Source organism: Hemitrygon akajei, chromosome 26 (assembly GCF_048418815.1).
Source record: "Hemitrygon akajei chromosome 26, sHemAka1.3, whole genome shotgun sequence".
NCBI lineage: Eukaryota > Metazoa > Chordata > Chondrichthyes > Myliobatiformes > Dasyatidae > Hemitrygon > Hemitrygon akajei.
Window position 1 is genome coordinate 28,751,217 of NC_133149.1, and position 22,038 is coordinate 28,773,254.

Below are 22,038 nucleotides of genomic sequence, written 5' to 3' on the forward strand. Positions count from 1 at the left end.
CACAGGAAATGGAAAGACAGCGACGTGCTGGATACCGCATTCCACTGGGACAAAAGCTGGCGACTGTGGCATTGTTCTCAGGAGACACCTGGGAACTGCAGACGTGCCAACTCGCAGGGACATTGTAAAGCCCTCGGGCAAAGTGGGCTGGTTGAGAGAGAGATTGCATCACCTGCAACCTGATTGACACCTGAGATCCCGTGAGGCAGTATAAAGAAGGGTCTGAAAGAGGACGACCCTCAGACGCACCAAGGAGACACCAAGAAGCACGATACCGCTTCCCGTGGGAACGGGAAGCCATTTTGAAGGAAGCCACGTGCGTTAAATTCCGAATGCGGAGTTTGTGGCTAGAACCAACGGAAGATCGCTTTTAACTAACAACGGGGAAGATCGCTCCCCTGATTCCACGGATGTTCTGGGCAAGTTTTTCCGTTTATCTCTCTCTCTCTCCAACACGTGAAACCAAAAGGGAAAAGCCTGCAGACTTCAGAGTGACTCTTTATATTTCCAATTGGACTCAGTACTATACCCTAGACAACGAAAGAGCTTATTTCTGAGTGATTATTAATGTACCTGCGTTTTAGATTGAGTATTGACGCATGTTATCTGAATGTTTGTATTAACCTTAATTTTTGTGCCCCTTTATTAATAAAACTTTTGAAAATAGTACCATTGGACTTCAACTGACATATCTATCTTTGCTGGTAAGTGAAACCAGTTACTGGTTTCATAACAATTGAAACTTAATACAGCAGCAGTAGAGGATTCCATAATGTAACTTATAATTATTTAGTTGGTTCTGTCTAGCCATCTCAGAGCTATAAAAGATTCAAGAGCATTTGAAAAGATTTTGACTTGTATATAGAGTTATGAATAGTTTTCATTTCATGCATACCTTTGTTCTTTCCTTCCAGCTCGAGGTTTTGCCAGTGATGAAGAATATTTGGAAATCACAGGAATTGCAAGGGAAGATGCTGGTGAATATGAGTGCAGCGCCTATAATGATGTGTCATCTGCTGATGTGCGCAAAGTACAAGTAACAGTAAACTGTAAGTGACTGTACTGGCTTTTTGTTGGTTGTTATCTTTTTGTGAGTTCTGTCCTGTTCAAGGTGACAGCAAAGTCAGTGTTGAGAATTACACGCTGCACGATCGGTGTCCTTATCATTGTCCACTGGAGCAGGTCTGCCTCCGAATACAGAATAAATCTCCTTTGATCTAACAGTATACCGTAACATCAGCCTTGGAAGAGTTCTTGGCCATATTGTTCCTCTGGGAGAGCTTCTGCTCTCCACACCGCTATCCTGGGTTTACATTACTTCTGCTGGAAACTCTGTTGTCTTCTGTGCCAGAACTCTGTCAGACAAGCAGAAAAAGCTTCATGGAAATTTATCCCTATACAACTGTAATAGCAATCAATTATCTGCTTGGTACAATTCCTAGCTATTGATCTGAATGGTTTTTGTTTGCTCTCAAGCCCTGGAAAGGTAGTTCACCTTTTGATTTTTATTGTATTTGTCGACTGTTCAAATTAATGTCATGCAGGATGCTGAAAAGTGGAGAAAGGAACCTTTTAATTGTTCATTTTGAACTTGCAATTCTGATTGCAAAGGGCTTTTCTGAAACCCACTCACTTCTTGCAGAATATAGCAAAACTGATCATGTGTTTGCAAGATTTTAATATGCAAATTGAAATGGATAGTTAATCTCCTGATGTGACCTCTAGACCAAGCGTCTGTACAGACCTGAAAATATATTTGACTGAATAGAAAATCTTTGCAGGTTTTTACTAATTCTTGCTAAAATGAAAACCAGATTGATAAATTGTGTAGGGATTTTAATAAGTGAAGCCTTGGGATAAGACAGTTTGTGCATTTGTATGAATTATGAGTTTTTAGCTAATAGAAAATTGAGAAGGCATGAGTTCTACAGTGTTGCTTAGTGGTACTTCTAGCTATCGATCTGGATAGTTTTTGTTTACCCTCAAGTCCTGGAAAAGTATTTCCACCATTTATATCAACTAGCAAAAGTTTTAATCAAAAATCTAGATTTTGGGTGAAAATCTCGTTGTCAAAGTCATTAGGATTTGAACTGGGGTAAAAGGCCTGATTTGTATTCTTCTAACTGGTGATGATTTCCTGCGAACAGCAACTTGCATCACACTGTTTTAATGTTCCATTCTGTAGTTGATGATTTACTCAGGATAAGAATGTCAGGTTAGTTATCGAGAGTAATGAATTCTGGTGATATTAGTCCATCTCCATGCCATCCAGGATAATTATCAAGAGCACAGAATTCTCATGATAATAGTCTATCTCCCTGCTGCTATTGTGCAAATGATCAAGTTTTCATTCCTAATATATACTTATGGCCACTTCATTAGTACAGGAATGAAACTCAGTGTGGTCTTCAGCTGCTGAAGCCCATCCACTTCAAGGCTTGATCTGTTGTGCATTCAGAGATGCTCTTCTGCACACTACTATTGTAGTGCGTGGTTTTTTTTGAGTTACTGTTGCCTTCCTGTCAGCTGGAACCAGTTTGACCATTCTCCTCTGACCTCTCTCATTAACAAGTCACTTTCACTCACAGAGCTGCCTCTCACTGGATTTTTTTTTTTTTGCTTTTTTTTTTGGCACCATTCTCTGTTAATTCTAGAGACTGTTGTGCGTGAACATCCCAGGAGATCAGCAATTTCTCAGATACTCAAACCACCTGATCTGGCGCCAGCAATCATTACACAGCCAAAGTCTCTTAGATAATGTTTCTTCCCCATTCTAATTTTGGGCGTGAACAACAGCTGAACCTCTTGACTACATCTACATGCTTTTATGCATTGTGTTGCTGCGATATGATTATCTGATTATATATTTTCATTATAGGTGCACCTAATAAAGTGGCCACTGAGTATATATACCACACTATTCATTATTCCTACAGAATCTTTGAGTTAGTACATTCTCAGTATTGGTGTTGGTCTCATCCATTTATCTAGAATTCTTAAGAATTTCCATTATAGCCTTGCCATCTGCAGTTATGTTAATTATTGTGTTCGAAGTTGCAGCGTAACCCTCAAAATCAATACACAATTGATATCCTTTGGCAGCCAGTATTTGTGTTGACTAAGAAAAGCATCCATAGGAAGTTCCAATGGTTGCAGCCAAGTGAGTACATGCAAAACAGCGTTGGAACCTTTGTTTGTGGAAATACAGTTAAAAGCCCGGCATTAGTCGAGACAGCTGCGCTAAAGTGATAGATACCTGTAATTATTCAAGTGAAGCCTTCAATATACAGTAAGATTCTGATGATCTGCAATGCTAAAAGATGAACTGTCAAGCTCTGATCTCCCAATCTACCTTGTCATAGCCCTTGCACTTTATGGGTCTAACTGCACTCCACTTTCTCTATAACCACAACACTTGTTTCTCTTTCTTCTATCTTGCTGTACTTAATAATGACATGATCTCTCCGAATGGCACGCAAACAGACGTTTTTCACTCCGTCTCAGACCTGGAATGATAATAAAACGCTTCCCAATACCACTATGTTCAGGACTTTGGTAGTGTTGGAATAGCAGTTTTTCCTGACTATTTGATGTTATTTCTATAAATACAACCTCCTTATTCTTCACTGATTTTTGTTGTCACATAGTATTATAATAAATCTTCTTTTATTTCTGTATATTGAGATACAGGACAGAATAGGCCCTTCTGGCACTTTGAGCCGTGCCACCCAGCAATCCCCAATTTAACCCTGGCCTAATCACAGGACAATTTACAATGACCAATTAAGCTACCAACCGGTAAGTCTTTGGACTGTGGGAAAAAAATGGAGCACCCAGAGGAAACCCACGCAGTCACAGGGAAAACATACAAACCCCTTACAGACAGCAACAGGAATTGAACCCGAGTCGCTGGTACTGTAAAGTGTTGTGCTAACCACAATGCTACCATGCCTCTCGGTATCTTCCAGGGTGCCAGCTAAATTGAAAGCATGGGAATCAGAGCCTCCATGAGTCAGCAGGAGCACGAGAATGGAGGCCCCACTGATTGGGATGAGATTGGGATCACCTCTGGCCAGGGTGTCAAAGAGGCCTTGCATATATTGCATGATTGAAAATCTGCTTCCAATATTCCTCAGGCAAACTGACATAGCTTTCCCATGCTGTGATATTTTTGCTCAAACTCATACATGTAAATTAACTTCCCCCCCCCCCCCCCGTGATTAATGCAATGGTCAACTTTATTTGAACCAAGCCAGTTTTTGATAAATGACTCTGCTCTAATGATTGAATTAGATATGTTTTAACTTCTAGGCCTTGCATAAAATGATGCTGACTGACTTCCCACCCACTTGTAGGGATACAGTCTGGTAGACAGGAGGCAATTCAGGATCAGCTGTCAAGACCATTTCAAGAGGGTGAAGTGGAGAGGCAGGATGGACCTGGTTAAACTGCAGTCAAATCCCAATTAAGCATTTTAAAAACAAAAGATCATGCTGACTTTCGGTGGGTGCTCTTTGTACTTAGTCAATTAGATTCATTTTATTCTCCATGGGGCTGTTTACTTAAAATCATTCCCAGTGTGTGACACCACGAGAGGTACTAATTTAAAAATATATATAAAAATCACTTTTCATTCTCCCAAAATAGTTAAATATAGAGCACTCCACGCAGGGCTGAACAGTGGGTGTTGGTACAGAAGCCTGTGCTGATATGCCAGATGACATATCTAGGGCTGATTGTGCTCCCACTTAACATAATGGAAGCAGTTCCCTTTGATTAAATAAAGACAGAATATAAGGCTAATCGACTTTTGCAAGTATCTTATTACTGAAACCTGTTTACCTTCAGAAGGATGCCTGTTGGTATTTATACTTGCAATCCATTCAATAATGCATCATTTATTGAGCTTGAAAGAAAAATGGCTAAATATCTCTATAGGTCTACTCGGAGAAATAATCTTTTTCGTCAATAGAATTCTGCACTAGCAATGATGTCAACCAAACAGAATTTACTTTTTCATTCAGTTTGCTCTAGCAGTGCCATAAGTGGTTTTCAAAGTGCACATGAAGGTGGCTGGCCAATTCCATTTGTGGAATGAGCTGGTCCGTGTTGTGACAGTGCAGTGCAGTCTTGGTATGACACGGTAAATGTAATGTTAAAGTGACTTTTAATGTGCACGCAAGGTTAATCTTACCGGATTCATTCAAGTTGCCTTTACAAAAGCTGAAAGTTGATGCATCTCCTGAGGTTTGTTTCAATAAATGAAAAGCACTAAAAATGTTGAATACAAATTAAAAGTAAACTGAGTCAAACAAACCTCATGAAAACCCAAGCAATAACAATTTGATAGCATGATCAGTATTTCAAAATACCATCTTATTATTTGATTTTTTTTATTTGCACAATTTGTCTTTTTTTGCACATTGGTTGTTTGTCAGTATTTGTGTGTAATTTTTCATTGGTTCTATTGTACTTCATTGTTCTACTCTGAATGCCTGGAAGAAAATGGATCTCAGGGTAGTATATGGTGACATGTACATACTCTGATAATAAATTTACTTTGGACTTGCAATCCTCTATTATTTTATCCGATCTATCAAGGAAACATTCATCTACTACTTCCATTTGATTGCATTGACCAAATTCCTGAGAGCAGCACTTTGGACAGTATTGCAGGCACAAATTCTCATTGCCATTCTGTGAATTGTCTTCCCTTCCCACAGCATACACCATGGATATTGACATTGTTTTGAAAATATCTCCTAACAAGCTTTCCTAACAAGAAAGCACACTATAACATTTTGGTGACTATGTTGATACACCCTATAAACCTTTGAGCTATTTCTTCCACGGAGCTTACCCTATTTATTGTTATAACAATAAATAGTTCTGCAAATGGATATTGGAATGATTCTGTAGATTAGTCACATTGGTATTAAATTCACAGCAACTTTGCGATTACATACAGTGTCATCTATTTGATTATATACGTCATGACATTCAATAAATCAGTTTCTAAACTGCATTCAGATCTAATTCAGTGGATTTTGGCTAATTGGGACACATCTAAACCAGTACATTTTGGCCCAATTAAGTGGCTACCCAAATTAGCTGAACTTTCATAGAAATAGTTTAAAAAGTATAACAAAAGAGAATCTACCATTTAACAAAGTAACAATTTATGAATTTAAGTGAAATACAAAACAAATTAGAACACCACTAGTACCTCTGCAATACTACAAAACTGTGTATTAGTTCCTAATAGTAATTGATGGAGGAATTCAGAATCAGAATCAGAATCAGGTTTATTATCACCGGCATGTGTCATGAAATTTGTTAACTTAGCAGAAGCAGTTCAATGCAATGTATGATAATATGGAAAGAAAAAAAGTAAGTAAATCAATTACAGTAAGAGTGTGTGTGTGTGTGTGTGTGTATGTGTATATATATATATATATATACACACGTTTGTTAAATTGTTAAATTAAAACACTGCAAAAACAGAAATAATATTCTTTAAAAAGTGAGGTAATGTCCAAGGGTTCAATGTCCATTTAGGAATCGGATGGCAGAGGGGAAGAAGCTGATCCTGAATTGCTGCGTGTGTGCCTTCAGGTTTCTGTACTTCCTTCCCAATGGTAACAATGAGAAGAGGGCATGTCCTGGGCGATGGGGGTCCTTAATGATGGATCTCACGTTCTGAGGCACCACTCCTTGAAGATAATAGACAATAGGTGCAGAAGTAAACCATTTGGCCCTTCGAGCCTGCACCGCCATTCTGAGATCATGGCTGATCATCTACTATCAATACCCGGTTCCTGCCTTGTCCCCATATCCCTTGATTCCCCTATCCATAAGATACCTATCTAGCTCCTTCTTGAAAGCATCCAGAGAATTGGCCTCCACTGCCTTCTGAGGCAGTGCATTCCAGACCCCCACAACTCTCTGGGAGAAGAAGTTTTTCCTTAACTCTGTCCTAAATGACCTACCCCTTATTCTCAAACCATGCCCTCTGGTACTGGACTCTCCCAGCATCTGGAACATATTTCCTGCCTCTATCTTGTCCAATCCCTTAATAATCTTATATGTTGCAATCAGATCCCCTCTCAATCTCCTTAATTCCAGCGTGTACAAGCCCAGTCTCTCTAACCTCTCTGCGTAAGACAGTCCGGACATCCCAGGAATTAACCTCGTGAATCTACGCTGCACTTCCTCTACAGCCAGGATGTCCTTCCTTAACCCTGGAGACCAAAACTGTACACAATACTCCAGGTGTGGTCTCACCAGGGCCCTGTGCAAATGCAAAAGGATTTCCTTGCTCTTGTACTCAGTTCCCTTTGTAATAAAGGCCAACATTCCATTAGCCTTCTTCACTGCCTCCTGCACTTGCTCATTCACCTTCAGTGACTGATGAACAAGGACTCCTAGATCTCTTTGTATTTCTCCCTTACCTAACTCTACACCGTTCAGATAATAATCTGCCTTCCTGTTCTTACTCCCAAAGTGGATAACCTCACACTTATTCACATTAAACGTCATCTGCCAAGTATCTGCCCACTCACCCAGCCTATCCAAGTCACCCTGAATTGTCCTAACATCCTCATCACATGTCACACTGCCACCCAGTTTAGTATCATCAGCAAACTTGCTGATGTTATTCTCAATGCCTTCATCTAAATCGATGATGTAAATCGTAAACAGCTGTGGTCCCAATACAGAGCCCTGTGGCACCCCACTAGTCACCACCTGCCATTCCGAGAAACACCCATTCACCGCTACCCTTTGCTTTCTATCTGCCAACCAGTTTTCTATCCATGTCAATATCTTCCCCCCAATGCCATGAGCTCTGATTTTACCCACCAATCTCCTATGTGGGACCTTATCAAATACCTTCTGAAAATCAAGGTACACTACATCCACTGGATCTCCTTTGTCTAACTTCCTGGTTACATCCTCGAAAAACTCCAATAGATTAGTCAAGCATGATTTGCCCTTGGTAAATCCATGCTGGCTCGGCCCAATCCTATCACTGCTATCTAGATATGCCACTATTTCATCTTTAATAATGGACTCTAGCATCTTCCCCACTACTGATGTTAGGCTGACAGGATGATAGTTCTCTGTTTTCTCTCTCTCCTCTCACATGGTGGATTGGATAGTGGACTACTTGACAGATAGACCTCAGTATGTGCGGTTGGGAGACTGTAGGTCTGACACAGTGGTCAGCAGCACAGGAGCGCCACAGGGAACCGTACTCTCTCCGGTCCTGTTCACCCTGTACACATCTGACTTCCAATATAACTCGGAGTCCTGCCATGTGCAGAAGTTCGCTGATGACACGGCCATAGTGGGGTGTGTCAGGAATGGACAGGAGGAGGAGTATAGGAAACTGATACAGGACTTTGTGATATGGTGCAACTCAAACTACCTGCGTCTCAATGTCACCAAGACCAAGGAGATGGTGGTGGACTTTAGGAGATCTAGGCCTCATATGGAGCCAGTGATCATTAATGGAGAATGTGTGGAGCAGGTTAAGACCTACAAGTATCTGGGAGTACAGTTGGACGAGAAGCTAGACTGGACTGCCAACACAGATGCCTTGTGCAGGAAGGCACAGAGTCGACTGTACTTCCTTAGAAGGTTAGCGTCATTCAATGTCTGCAGTGAGATGCTGAAGATGTTCTATAGGTCAGTTGTTGAGAGCGCCCTCTTCTTTGTGGTGGCGTGTTGGGGAGGAAGCATTAAGAAGAAGGACGCCTCACGTCTTAATAAGCTGATAAGGAAGGCGGGCTCTGTCGTGGGCAAAGTACTGGAGAGTTTAACATCGGTAGCTGAGCGAAGGGCGCTGAGTAGGCTACGGTCAATTATGGAAAACCCTGAACATCCTCTACATAGCACCATCCAGAGACAGAGAAGCAGTTTCAGCGACAGGTTACTGTCGATGCAATGCTCCTCAGACAGGATGAAGAGGTCAATACTCCCCAATGCCATTAGGCTTTACAATTCAACTGCCAGGACTTAAGAACTTTTTTTTTTAAAGCTATTATTAATGCTTTTTGAGTTAGTGATTTAGATGCATATCATATTATTACTGAGTTAAGTATTGTATGTAATGAGTTTTTGCTACAACAAGTGTATGGGACATTGGAAAAAATGTTGAATTTCCCCATGGGGATGAATAAAGTATCTATCTATCTATCTATCTATCTATCTATTAAAAAGTGCGATAACATTAGCCATTCTCCAATCCTCAGGAACTGATCCTGAATCTAAGGAACATTGGAAAATGATTACCAATGCATCCGCAATTTCCAGAGCCACCTCCTTTAGTACCCTAGGATGCAGACCATCTGGACCTGGGGATTTGTCAGCCTTCAGTCCCATCAGTCTTCTCATCACCGTTTCCTTCCTAATGTCAATCTGTTTCTTTTCCTCTGTTACCCTATGTCCTTGGCCCATCCATACATCTGGGAGATTGCTTGTGTCTTCCTTAGTGAAAACAGATCTAAAGTACTCATTAAATTCTTCTGCCATTTCTCTGTTTCCCATAACAATTTCACCCAATTCATTCTTCAAGGGCCCAACATTGTTCTTAACTATCTTCTTTCTCTTCACATACCTAAAAAAGCTTTTGCTATCCTCCTTTATATTCCTGGCTAGCTTGCGTTTGTACCTCTTTTTTTCTCCCCGTATTGCCTTTTTAGTTAAGTTCTGTTGTTCCTTAAAAATTTCCCAATCATCTGTCCTCCCACTCACCTTAGCTCTGTCATACTTTCTTTTTTTTAAATGCTATGCAATCTCTGACTTCCTTTGTCAACCACTGTGGCCCCTTTCCCCTCTTTGAATCCTTCCTTCTCCGGCGTATGAACTGATTTTGCACCTTGTGCATTATTCCCAAGAATACCTGCCATTGCTGTTCCACTGTCTTTTCTGCTAGGATATCCGTCCAGTTAACTTTGGCCAGCTCCTCCCTCATGGCTCCATAGTCTCCTTTGTTCAACTGCAACACTGACACCTCCGATCTGCCCTTATCCTTCTCAAATTGCAGATAAAAACTTATCATATTATGGTCACTACCTCCTAATGGCTCCTTTACTTCAAGATCGCTTGAAGATCTTGAAGATCTTTACTTCAAGATGTCTCGGATACTACGGAGGCTAGTATCCATGAAAGAGCTGACAAACTTTACAACTTTCTGTAGCTTCTTTTGATCCTGTGTAACAGATCCCCTCCCCCCTCCATACCAGGCAGTGATGCAGTCTGTCAGAACACTCTTCATGGTACATCTATAGAAGTTTTTGAGTGTTTTGGGTGACAAACCAAATCTCTTCAAACTCCCAATGAAATATAGCCACTGTCTTGCCTTCTTTATAGCTGCATTGGTATGTTGGAACCAGGTTAGATCCTCAGAGATCTTGACACCCATAAACTAGAAGTTGCTCACTCTCTCCACTTCCGATCCTTCCCTTCATCCAGTATATGCTGCCCTGTTCTTTTGATTGACTATAAACAAACATAATCAGTGCAGACACCTAGTGCCGATAATGAACTACCTTCACAGAATGCTTTCAAAGATTGCATCCTCTAAATCTTCATTTTCATTGTAACTTTCAAGATGATTGTCAATAACTTCAAATTATTTGTAATTTCTAACTTGTTGAAGTGAAATTGTTTCATTTTCACTCCCAGCCATTTCTGGCATCTCCAAGTTTGAATGCTTGAAACCACAGTAAGCAAAACAGCTCTGAATTGTCTTACTGCCTATTTCCTACCAACCATCAGTGACAATAATCACTGCTTTTTGAACACAAACACACACAACTGACATTATTTAAAAACAGTTCATAATAAGCACGCTGTAGTGTCTAACGGCCACACAAGTGCACGCAACCGACACTGGATAGAAACTGTTTGGCAAGTCTCCTGTCCCAAATAAATGAAGGGAATCATAGCTAATTTTCTTGATTAATTTTTGTTCTTTACCAGTTGTCCCAAATAAGCAGCCATCCCATTCAAACAATGGCCCAATTCACCAAAATCCCGTCTTTTGTATTTCATAATTGCATTTGATTATTTGTCAAAATAGCCATGCCTTTGAAGAGTACAATCAATTCATAAAGTGCAGTTAGCAATCAAGCTATACAGAATATGAAAGCCTGATCTTCTCTGTAAGAGAATGGACAACGGGTCCATTTGAACTCTCTGATGAATTGTTCAGCAGTGGGCTATAGCATTAATCGATAGGAATTTTACTTTCCACCTTTCCTTTTGTATTGGGTCACAACTTTACAAGGGAAATTACTAAGAATGAAAATATTTTACTATTTAACATTCTTGCTTGCTGATATCAATTAATATTCATTGTGTTGTAGTGCCGCTGAGCAGCCTGTTCCAGCTACTGTATTTGGTCTTGTAATTGAAAATGAGACTGTCGTTGCATCATTTATTTTTTGGAAAATAGTACCATAATGGTTATTTTACCAGAGTCGATGTGTTATTTGAAAGCAAGCCAGTAAGAGGTGAAGGAATGGATGCAACAACATGTGAACTACTTTTACTCTTGCTTAAAGGGAAGGTTCAAAGCTGAGTCTGTCCATGGGCGGAACAAAACATTGGAGGTGGAAGCAAGTGGCACAGGCAATTAAGTATGTTGTATTCCTGTGCCTCAAAAATCAGCCCACCCACCCATGTCAGACGAGGAATGAATGGAAGTGCGAAGTTAAGGGGTGATGCACATCCAATGCGAGCACATAATTTAAATCCTGGTTAATATCCATTTTAATTTATTTCTCATTCTCATTCTGATATGTTGGTCCATGGTTGCCTCTACTGCCATGATAAGACTGCTTTCAGGTAGGAGGAGCAACGCCTCATATATCATGACAGCGTGACCTTTGATTTCTGTAACTTCCGGTAACTTCTTTCCCCCCCCCCCCCCATCTCTCTTTTTCCATTCCCCATTCTGTCTCACCTCTTACCCCTTCCCCTCACCTCACCTGCCCATCACTTCCTACTGGTGCCACTCCTCCTTCCCTTTCCCCCATGGTCCACTCTTCTGTCCTATCAGATTCATCCTTCTTCAGCCCTTTATCTTCTTCACCTATCAGCACCCAGCTTCTCACTTCCCCCACACACCCACCTTCCCCCTCACCTGGTCTCACCTATCAAAGTACAATACATTTATTGAAGTATGTATACTGTATCCGACCTTGAGATTCATCTCCTTACAGGCAGCCACAAAACAAAGAAACCCGATAGAACCCATTTGAAAAATAAAAAAAAGACCATCAAATACCCAATGAGCAGAGAAAAACAAAACAAACCGTGCAAGCAATAATAGTAAGCAAATAATATTCAGAGTTGAAGTTCATGCAAATGAGTCTACAGCCATGGTGCCAGTCACAGCCAATCCAGAAGCCTGTTAGTTGCAGGCCACAGGATCATTTCAGTGCAGAGACGAGTAAACTTTGCAGAACAATGAGCTGAACGTTGGCCTGTACCTTGCCTCCAGCCCCAACATCCTGATGTTTTCAATCTGGCCCGGCACTTAAAGCCAAGCCGTGGGTCACTTGCCAGCTTTTTTTTCCCCCTCCATCCCAGCCCTCCCCCTTCCCTTCTTATTCTGACTTCTGCCCCTTCCTTTCCAGTCCTGATGAAAGGTCTCAGCCTGGAGTGTCGATTGTTTATTCCCCTCCGTAGATGCTGCCTGGCCTGCTGAGATCCTCCAGCGTTTTGTGCGTGCTGCCTTCAATCCTACTGACCGGCATCATTGGGAGCTGAGTTTTGAATGTGACTGATGAGTGACAGATACCCAATCTCAGGATTGCACTGCCTCAGCTGCAACTTATTTTTATGGCAGGAACCGAGATGCGAGATTATTTTTGCACTTGCAACTTATTTCTAGCCTTTACTAGTCACTAGCTGTCATATCTGCAGCAGCGAAGATAAAACCCAAGCAGAAGCACCATCGTGAAATAGATTTAAACATAATGCCCTAAGGACCCTGAAGAACTATATATAAATCTGCACTAATATTTTCTCCCTTTATGCTGTCAGTACATTTTCACAGCTCTGCAATGTAGATTAATTGAAATATGCTGTTCAAAATAGAATTGGCTAAAATGTTTTTCAGGAGAGAGCTTCTGACAGAGACTAAATGGCACAGTAAGTGAAAATATTTTTCCCACCTCCTGGGGACTTTGTTTAAATTCATTTCAGACTGAATATATGAAAGCTTTCTCACAGGCTGATGTTTACACGAATCCTTATTTATAGAGATATTACAGTGTCAGAGGCCATTCAGCCCACTGAGTATGCTAGTAGAGTCAGTCTCATTCCCAAGACAATGAGAAATTGACAATTGTCAATTCCCAAGACAATCCCTCATTTTAATTGTTTGAGGGATGAGGGATCTTAGCAGAAAGATTAAGATTCTGTTTTCCTCTGTGGAGCAAAGAAGAATGAGGGGAAACTTGGTTGGAATGTTATGGTGCAGTTGTTCAAGAAGTTGGTGAGGCCACATCTGGAGAATTGTGTGCAGATTTGGTCAGCATTTTATAGGAATGACATCACTAATCCGGATAGTGGAAATAAAATTTCAAGAGTATTGCCAGGACTCGAGGGCCTGAGTTATAGGGATAAGTTTGGATTTTATTCCCTGGTCCAAAGGAGACTGAGGGGTCACCTTATAGAACATAGAAATCTACAGTACATTACAGGCTGTTCAGCCCACAATTTTGTGCCAACCATGTAACCTACTCTAGAAACTGCCTAGAATTACCCTATTGCAGAGCTCTCTATTTTTCTAAGCTCCATGTACCTATCCAAGATTCTCTTAAAAGACCCTATTGTATCCTTAAAAGACCTTATTGTGTATAGAGTATATAAAATCAAATCATGGGAGACACAGTCTTTTTCCCAGCAAAGGGGGATTAAAAAACTCAAGGGTGTATGTTTATGGTGGGCGGGGGATGTAAAAGAGATGTATGGGCCTGGGCAACTTAGACATAGGAGCAGAATTAGACCATTTGGCTCATTGAGTCTGGTCCGCCATTCAGTCATGGCTGATCCTTTTTTCCCCTTCTCAACACCACTCCCCAGCCTTCTCCCCATAACAAGGCAACCAATGGGAAAAAGTCAATCGATGATAGAAGCGGCTTTCAACCGACAAGTAAATTAACTCCCACGTAACACACGTACTTGTGTCTGCACTCACTTCTGCTTGCATGCTCACCCCTCTTGTCCATAATTCCAATTGCACATACTCCTGATTGCATGCACTCCTGCCTATGGACCCTCTTGCTTGCATACACGCTTGCTTGTATGCATCCCTGTTTGCTCTCACATTTGCAGATATCCCTTACAGGCATTCTTATTTTCGCAAACTGTCACAGATATTCTTGCATGCATGCAAGCTTTCATTATCAACGTGCCTCCTATCTCTGTTTTTCTCTCTATCTCTCCATCCTACATTTCCTGTTCTCAATACTGGGGAAGCTTGGAGTAGCAATGCTATTACACAAATGATGAATGTGTTTATTTAAAATCTTCTTTCAGTTGTTTACAAAGAAACTGTTGACCCCACATAAAAGTAAATGCATTAAGCATTAACGTCATTGCTAAGCGGTTTCTGGGTGCTTATCTCTTTCACTCATTTTCAAACAGTGACCTCTACTTCAAGGACACAAAGGGGTGAGTAATGAATAGCTAGGGTAGCTTGCTTCAGATTCTCCAATAAAATACTTAATATTTTATAAAATGGATGAAGCACTCCAGCTGGGTACAGAAAAGAAACAGTAGGCAAGCTTTTGTTACAAATAAAACCATCTGAGTCAAATGAGAATTATTGAGACGTATTCAGGATAGTCAACAAATAAATCTAGATCTAGATGTCGAAAGTCATATTATTTACTAATGGTATAAATTCTTTCAGTGCTCAGCTAAGTTCCTTGAAAGTCAAGTGTCAACAATATAAATCTCTCCTTTCGGTGTGGTCAGGGGAGCCTACCTTCAATTGATATAGACAGATGTCACTTTATTTGATATCTCCTGTACCTAATAAAGTGGCCACTGAGTGAATGTGGTCTTCTGCTGATGTCGCCCATTCACTTCAACGTTTGACATGTGCATTCAGATTGCTCTTCCACACACCACTGTTGTAACGTATGGTTATTTGAGTTACTGTCGCCTCTCTGTCAGGTTGAACCAGTCTGGCCGTTCTCCTCTGACCTCTCTCATTAACAAGTCATTTTTGCACACAGAACTGCACTCACCAGCGGTTTTAAAAAAAATATTTTTTGTACCATGCTCTGTAGACTCTAGAGACTGTTGTGTGTGAAAATCACAGAAGATCAACCAGTTTCGGAGGTACTCAAACCACTCCATCTGGCTCCAACCATCATTCCATGGTCAAAGTCACTTAGGTCACATTCTTCCCAGTTCTGATGTTTGGTCTGAGCAACAACTGAACCTCTTGACCATGTCTACATGTTTTTATGCACTGAGTTGCTGCCACATGATTGGTTGATTTAGATGCAAGCAGTTTCACATTCCTGGGAATGCAGATCTTGCCCAATCTCTCATGGCCTCAGAACTCATCCTACACAATCAAGAAAGCTCACCAATGCCTCTACTCCCTGAGGAGGTTGAAGAGAAGTGGACTATGCACATCAATGCTCACGATCTTCTCCTGATGCGTGTTAGAGAGCATCCCAATATGCTGCCCCAATGCATGGAAACTGCACTGTGGCGTACAGGAAGGGTCTACATCGGGTAGTCAAAACTGCCCAGCGCATCACCAGCAACAGTCTATGCACCATCAAGGACATGTTTACAGAAACCTGCCGGAAAAAAGGTCAGCAATAACATGAAAGATCTCACCTGCTCTGCACATGGATTGTTTGTCCCACTCTTACCAGGAAAGAGCTTATGTAGCATCCACAGCAGGACCACCAGACTCAAAAAGAGTTATATTCCCCAAGCAGTAAGACTGATCAACGCTTCCATCCACTAACCCAGCCCACCAGACCTCCACACCACTAAGTTATCATTTCCTGTCAGAGTCACCTTACTTACAGACACTCCTGCACCTAGTGTCACTTTATGTACATACAATCAATCTATGCAGGTAAACTATCTTACATATTTGTATTTATTGTGTGTTTTACTATTGTGTTCTTTTGTCCAGAGTAACAGTTATTTTGTTCTCCTTTACATTTGTGTACTGGAAATCACATTAAACAATCTAGAATCTAGAAACATACATTTGCACTAACAAGCAGGTGTACAGGTTTACTGAACAAAGTAATCTTGGAGGCATAAGGAGAAGCAGTGCAGAAACAGATCCTCACCAACCATAAACCTCCCATTTATATGAACCTTACATTGATCCCATTTTTAGTCTCCCGCATTCCCATAAATTTCCAGCTGATTCTACCAATGTATCAAGACAATTTGCAGTGGCAATCCAACCCATCAAACCACAAGTCTTGTTTGCTTGTCGTATTCCCCACAGACAGCAAAAAATAGGTACACAATATTAACAATAATAACAACTTTATTTATATAGCACCTTTCATACATTAAGATGCAGGCTCAAAGTGCTTTACATAGATTGTAAAGATAAGTTAATATAGTCATATAAGTTAGGCACAAAATTAAAAATCATAAGTAAAAATATTATATAGAATAAAATGTAATTGAATATACCGATTCATGTAAATGTGATCAACATCAACAGGCATTAAGTAAGTAGGCTAAATTTTTCAAAAGTAGGTTTTTCGAAGTGTTTTGAAACATTCCACAGTACTAGCCTGGCATATCTCAGTCAGTAGAGTATTCCAGATTTTTGGTGCATACGAGCAAAAGGCTGCATCACTAGTTTTTATAAGCGTGACTCTCGGAACACTAAGCAAACCGGCATTCATGGATCTAAGATTACGATTAGGGATGTAAAGGGATACACAATCCAAACTATATGGAGGCACTAGATTGTTCAGAGCCTTTACATTTAAGAGTATATTAAAATTGATCCTAAAGGACACAGGCAGCCACTGTAATTATGCCAAAGCCAGTGAAATGTGCTCAGATTTTCTTTTTTTTTTGTTTAAGATTCTTGCTGCTGCATTTTGAACAAGCTACAGCTGATCTATATCTTTCTCAGGCAGTCCTGAAAAGAATGCATTGCAGTAGTCTAATTGGCTAAAAACACAAGTGTGTATCAATTTTTCTGCATTTTGAGATGTTATAAGAAATCAAACTCTTTCAATTCCTTAAGTGAAAGAATGCAGTCTTAATAATATAATTAATATGTGATTTGAAATTTAGCTCAGAGTCAATATTAATGCCTAAATTCTTTACCTCTGGCTTGATTTATAAGGTCGGATGATCAGGTTTATTTCTTAAATTCATAGATTTTTTTGCTGCCCATAACCATGGGTGGTGGGTTGGAGTTGCATCTTTACCAAAGGAAGTCCTTCCCTCTGCAGGTCACCTTTGGGCAAGGTGTAGCCCCTCTTTAGCTTCCCTGATCAGGGTCACGTGAAGCCATGGGAGGTGGTAGATGGTCATATGAGCAGCCGGCACATATCACAAGTCCTAGTTATGTGATCACTGACGCGAGGCAGATAACCTCTGAAGAGTTTTGATAGTGGCTGGGGTCATCCGTCTTGTAAGGACACTGCCCAGCAGAAAGCAGTGGAAAAGCACTTCTGCGGAAAATTTCTCAAGAACAATCGTCATGAGACCATGATCAGTGATATCATAGACATGACACATAATGATGACCAATCACCACAATTTCAGTTTTTTCCTTACTTAGTTTAAGGAAATTCAAACTAATCTATTCTGTAAATTTAGTAAGACACCAGATCAGAGAATCAGAATCAGATTTAGTACCACCGGTATATGTCAAGAAATTTGTTAACTTTATGGCAGCAGTACAATGAAATACTTGATAAATAAATATAGAGAAAAAAAACCTGAGTTAAATAAAGTATATGTCTATTAAATGATTGTGTTAAAATAGGTAGTGCAAAAAAGCAGAAATAAAAAATTAGTGAGGGAGCATTCATGGGTTCAATGTCCATTTAGGAATCTGATGGCAGAGGGGAAGAAGCTGTTCCTGAATCACCCAGTGTGTGCCTTCAAGCTTTTGTACTTGCTTCCCAACAGTAACAGTGTGAAGAGGGCATGTCTAGGTGGTATGGATCCTTAATGATGGATGCTGCCTTCCTAGGGTACCACTCCTTGAAGAAGATGTCTTGTGTACTACAGAGGCTAATACCCATGATTGAGCTGACTAACTTTACAAGTTTCTGCAGCTTACTTCATTATTGTGCAGTAGCCCCTCCATACCAGATGGTGATGTAGCCAGGCAGAATACTCTCCATGGTACATTTCCAGAAGTTTTCAAATGTTTTAGTTGACAAACTAAGTCTCTTCAAACACCTAATGAAATATAGCCACTGCCTTGCCTTCTTTATAGCTGCATCAATATGTTGAATCCAGGTTAGGTCCTCAGAGATCTTGACACCCAGGAACTTGAAATTGCTCACTCTCTCCACTTCTGATCCCTCTATGAGGATTGGTTTGTGTTCCCTTATCTTACCCTCCCTGAAGTCCACAATCAGCTCTTTGGTCTTGCTGACACTAAGTGCAAGATTTTTGCTGCAAAACCACTTAGCTACCTGGTATATCTCATCCTGTATGCCCTTTAGTCAACATCTGAAATTCTGCCAACAATGGTTGTATCATTTGAGCTGTGCCTAGCCACACAGTCATGGGTGTAGAGAGTAGAGCAGTGGGCTAAGCATATATCCCTGTGGTGCGCCAGAGTTGATTGTCAGCAAGGCGGAGATGTTATTTCCAATCCACACAGATTGTGCTCTTCCGGTTAGGAAGTCAAGGATCCAGTTGCAGAGGGAGGTACAGAGGCCCAGATTCTGTAACTTCTCAATCAGGACTGTAGGAATGATGGTGTTATAGCTATAGTCAATAAACTGCATCCTGACATAGGTATTTGCATTGAAGGTTTAGAACCTCAGGGTCATACAGTTGTGTGTCATTGGCATAGCTGTGGTAATTCACCTTGTGTTTTGAAATAAACTGACCAGATCTAATGGGAGCATATAGATTGAGAACGACAATGTGCCAAGAATTGATCCTTGCAGCACACCATACACAATATCATTGATTTCACACGCACAATCATCATAGCTAACAAAGAATTTGCTTTCCTTCCTGTTATATAAGATTGAAATCAGCTTAAGTCAGTTCCAGAAAGACCTACCCATGGACTAAGACAGTTTATGAAAATGCTGTGATCTATGCTATCAAATACTGTGCTCAAATCAAATTTGTCTCAGATTCCCTGTTTTTGGGGGTGTTACTGTTCACCAATCTTTATTTGGTAATGTTCAGTACCAACATGGTACAGTTTCATGATCCAACACCTTGCCTACCTGCCCAATTGTCTTATCTTTTCTAAGAATATGAGATGTTGAATTGCAAATGAAGTTAATTTTACTCTTTGTTAATATTGGCAAAAGTGTTCCATTGATCAATGAATAACTGACTTTAGCTGATTAAAATTGGTAATTTGTTTTATTATTGTCACATACACTGAGGCACACTCTCTTGATGCACTATGGCCAATTTGAATGTCTTTGAGCCCCTGGATAGTAAATGGACAACTCTGCAGAGAAGTGTTACAATAAAGCCTCTGTTCCTTGTTTCCTTGAAAACCATGCTGGCACTTCCAAATAGGTAAAGCCTAGGGATTAATGTCTAGCCAAATATGTTTTCAAAAAGAATTTTAATTTTTTTTTATTGCTTAAACTGTAGCCGCAATGTAAGATTCAGTAATTGGTAATGGTATCATGACAGACAAGTGTCACAATCAGGAATGATTTCAGTAATGATATTGCATTCTGTGCTTGCTCTAAAAAGCATTCTGTAGTACCAAGTGTAACATATTTCATCATTAACTGTTCTTGAGTCGGGTGTTTAGTGATGAGAAGGGCTTTTGAATCAAAAGGACAATTTTAATGAATTTGAGAGACATTTAAGCCTATTTCACCACTTTGAAAGATCATGACTTGATTCGTAAAATCAACTATGGATCTCGATTTATCTTTCAGCCCTGCTTATCCAGATTCTGTCTACAGGCTCTGACAGTAGATTGTCTCTGACCATCATGGCCCCAGCACGAGCTCACTGTTCCCTCTAAGTTGCGTGGGTGCATAGCTGCGCAGTAACTAAAATGCTCCCGCGCATGTAGCCTTAGTTGCCGCGCAATTGTGATTTTCTTTTAAATAATATTAATGTAATTTTGAAATTATGTTAATATAATGTTGAAATCTATGTTAACGTAATTGTGAAATATCCAGTAATTAATTATGTGCTAATGAATATAATCCATACATTTTCTAAATAATAAACGTACCACAACCTTTACTTTGAAACATTGTAGAGCTTCAATGTACTTATATTGTCAGTGTTTCAAGTTACACCACTATTACAAATTGTGGCAATAAACACAGAATGGTTCATTGTTAATAAACTGCTGGCTCGCTGAACTCTGACACCATCTACAAAAAAAATATTTAAAGTGTCACACAGTTTTCAGGCCATGAAAAAGTTTCCTGCTCAGAGTAATGGTTGGTCTGTGCAGCTGTTAAAAAAAAAATTGAGGGAACTTTGTACTCCAACACAGTTGTATTCATCTATTCCAGCTGATATGCATTTTAAGCAGGTGCAGCAACACAAAATCACTGATGCGATTCTCTCTTTCATATGGAAGGTGACAGAAAATGTCAACTCAGCAGCAGACTGACAGGGAGCTGGTCTTCCCACAAAGGAAAACTTGCCAGTGATCATGGGCTTGGCTGCCACATAATCCTTGGCAAGTCTTTCAAGGTGGCAGATGTTCTTCTTCTTCCTGTGCCATTTTCACACCATCCACAATTCTCTCTGGCTTGCAAGACCCAGAGTTTCTGATGGTTTAATTGCTCCTCCCCTCATGGTGATCGGGCCTTTGTGCAATTCTCATTTCAAATGACCCAGGATTGCTCCTCGGTGTGCAGGGTCTGGATCTCTCACAAAATATTAAAATCTTTACCTCAGTAGTGAAATACACTGATGTATCAATGTCAGAGTTAGCACAGTGCAGACTATACGTGTTATTCTGATCATTAATCTTAACCAATTTTGCACCACAAATGGAAAAACTATTCCCACAAGAGAAAACAAGTGCAACACAATTGAATTTCTACTTCATTCTCTTTACACTTCATAGGTTTCTTCAATTAATTACTGACAGTAAGCAGAGGAATCATTTGGGGAAGTTAATCATGAGCTGGGTTACAGCCAGAACCACCTTTTTTTTGCAAAACTGCCACCAGGATTTATCCACCAGTTTGGAAAATTATTGATTTTTAATTAACATTTTTTTGTTACACTAATGCAGGAAGATCTTTTGATCCAGGCCTATAAATTTAAGATGGACTATCTTGAGCTCTCCTAATGTTCAGAATTTCTTTGATCCAATTTGCACAACAAAACTCGTTATCTTTCATGCATTTTCTTTTATATAATGTTAATATAATTTTGAAATCTATATTAATATAATTGTGAAGTATGCTGTAAGTAAGCATACTTCACAATTAAGTATGCTGTTAATGAGTATAATCCATAAATTTTTGAATAATAAATGTACCACAGCCTTTGAAATATTTTGGAGCTTCAATGCACTTACATCATCAGTGTTACAACAAATTGTAACAATAAACACAGAATGGAGGTCAATAGCTCATTGTTACTTGTGCTGAAGTTTATCTACCCGTGGAAGATGATAGAGGGGATATAACACCAAGATGTATCTTGTGCCACTTCACGGGCTGCTATTGTGTCTCATTCTTGTTCTGCTATCTCTGTTATGATCAAGGAGTAGGAGCCCCCACTGAGAAGGGCAGCTCTAAGTCTTGATAGTCTGACTTCTAAAGACAAAGCAGCTCATCCTTGCCTTGTTTTTATATCAAA

At 40.1% G+C, this 22,038-nt stretch overlaps 1 protein-coding gene across 9 annotated transcripts in view; it reads left to right on the forward strand.

The window, feature by feature from the left end:
* opcml (opioid binding protein/cell adhesion molecule-like) overlaps window positions 1-22,038 on the forward strand; it is a 2,143,861-nt gene that overhangs the window by 2,039,286 nt on the left and 82,537 nt on the right. For all 9 annotated transcript variants that reach the window (XM_073029750.1, XM_073029746.1, XM_073029745.1 and 6 more), the window contains one exon: window positions 915-1,049. In XM_073029750.1, coding sequence (XP_072885851.1) covers window positions 915-1,049 — 135 coding nt within the window. The remainder of the gene's footprint in view (window positions 1-914; window positions 1,050-22,038) is intronic.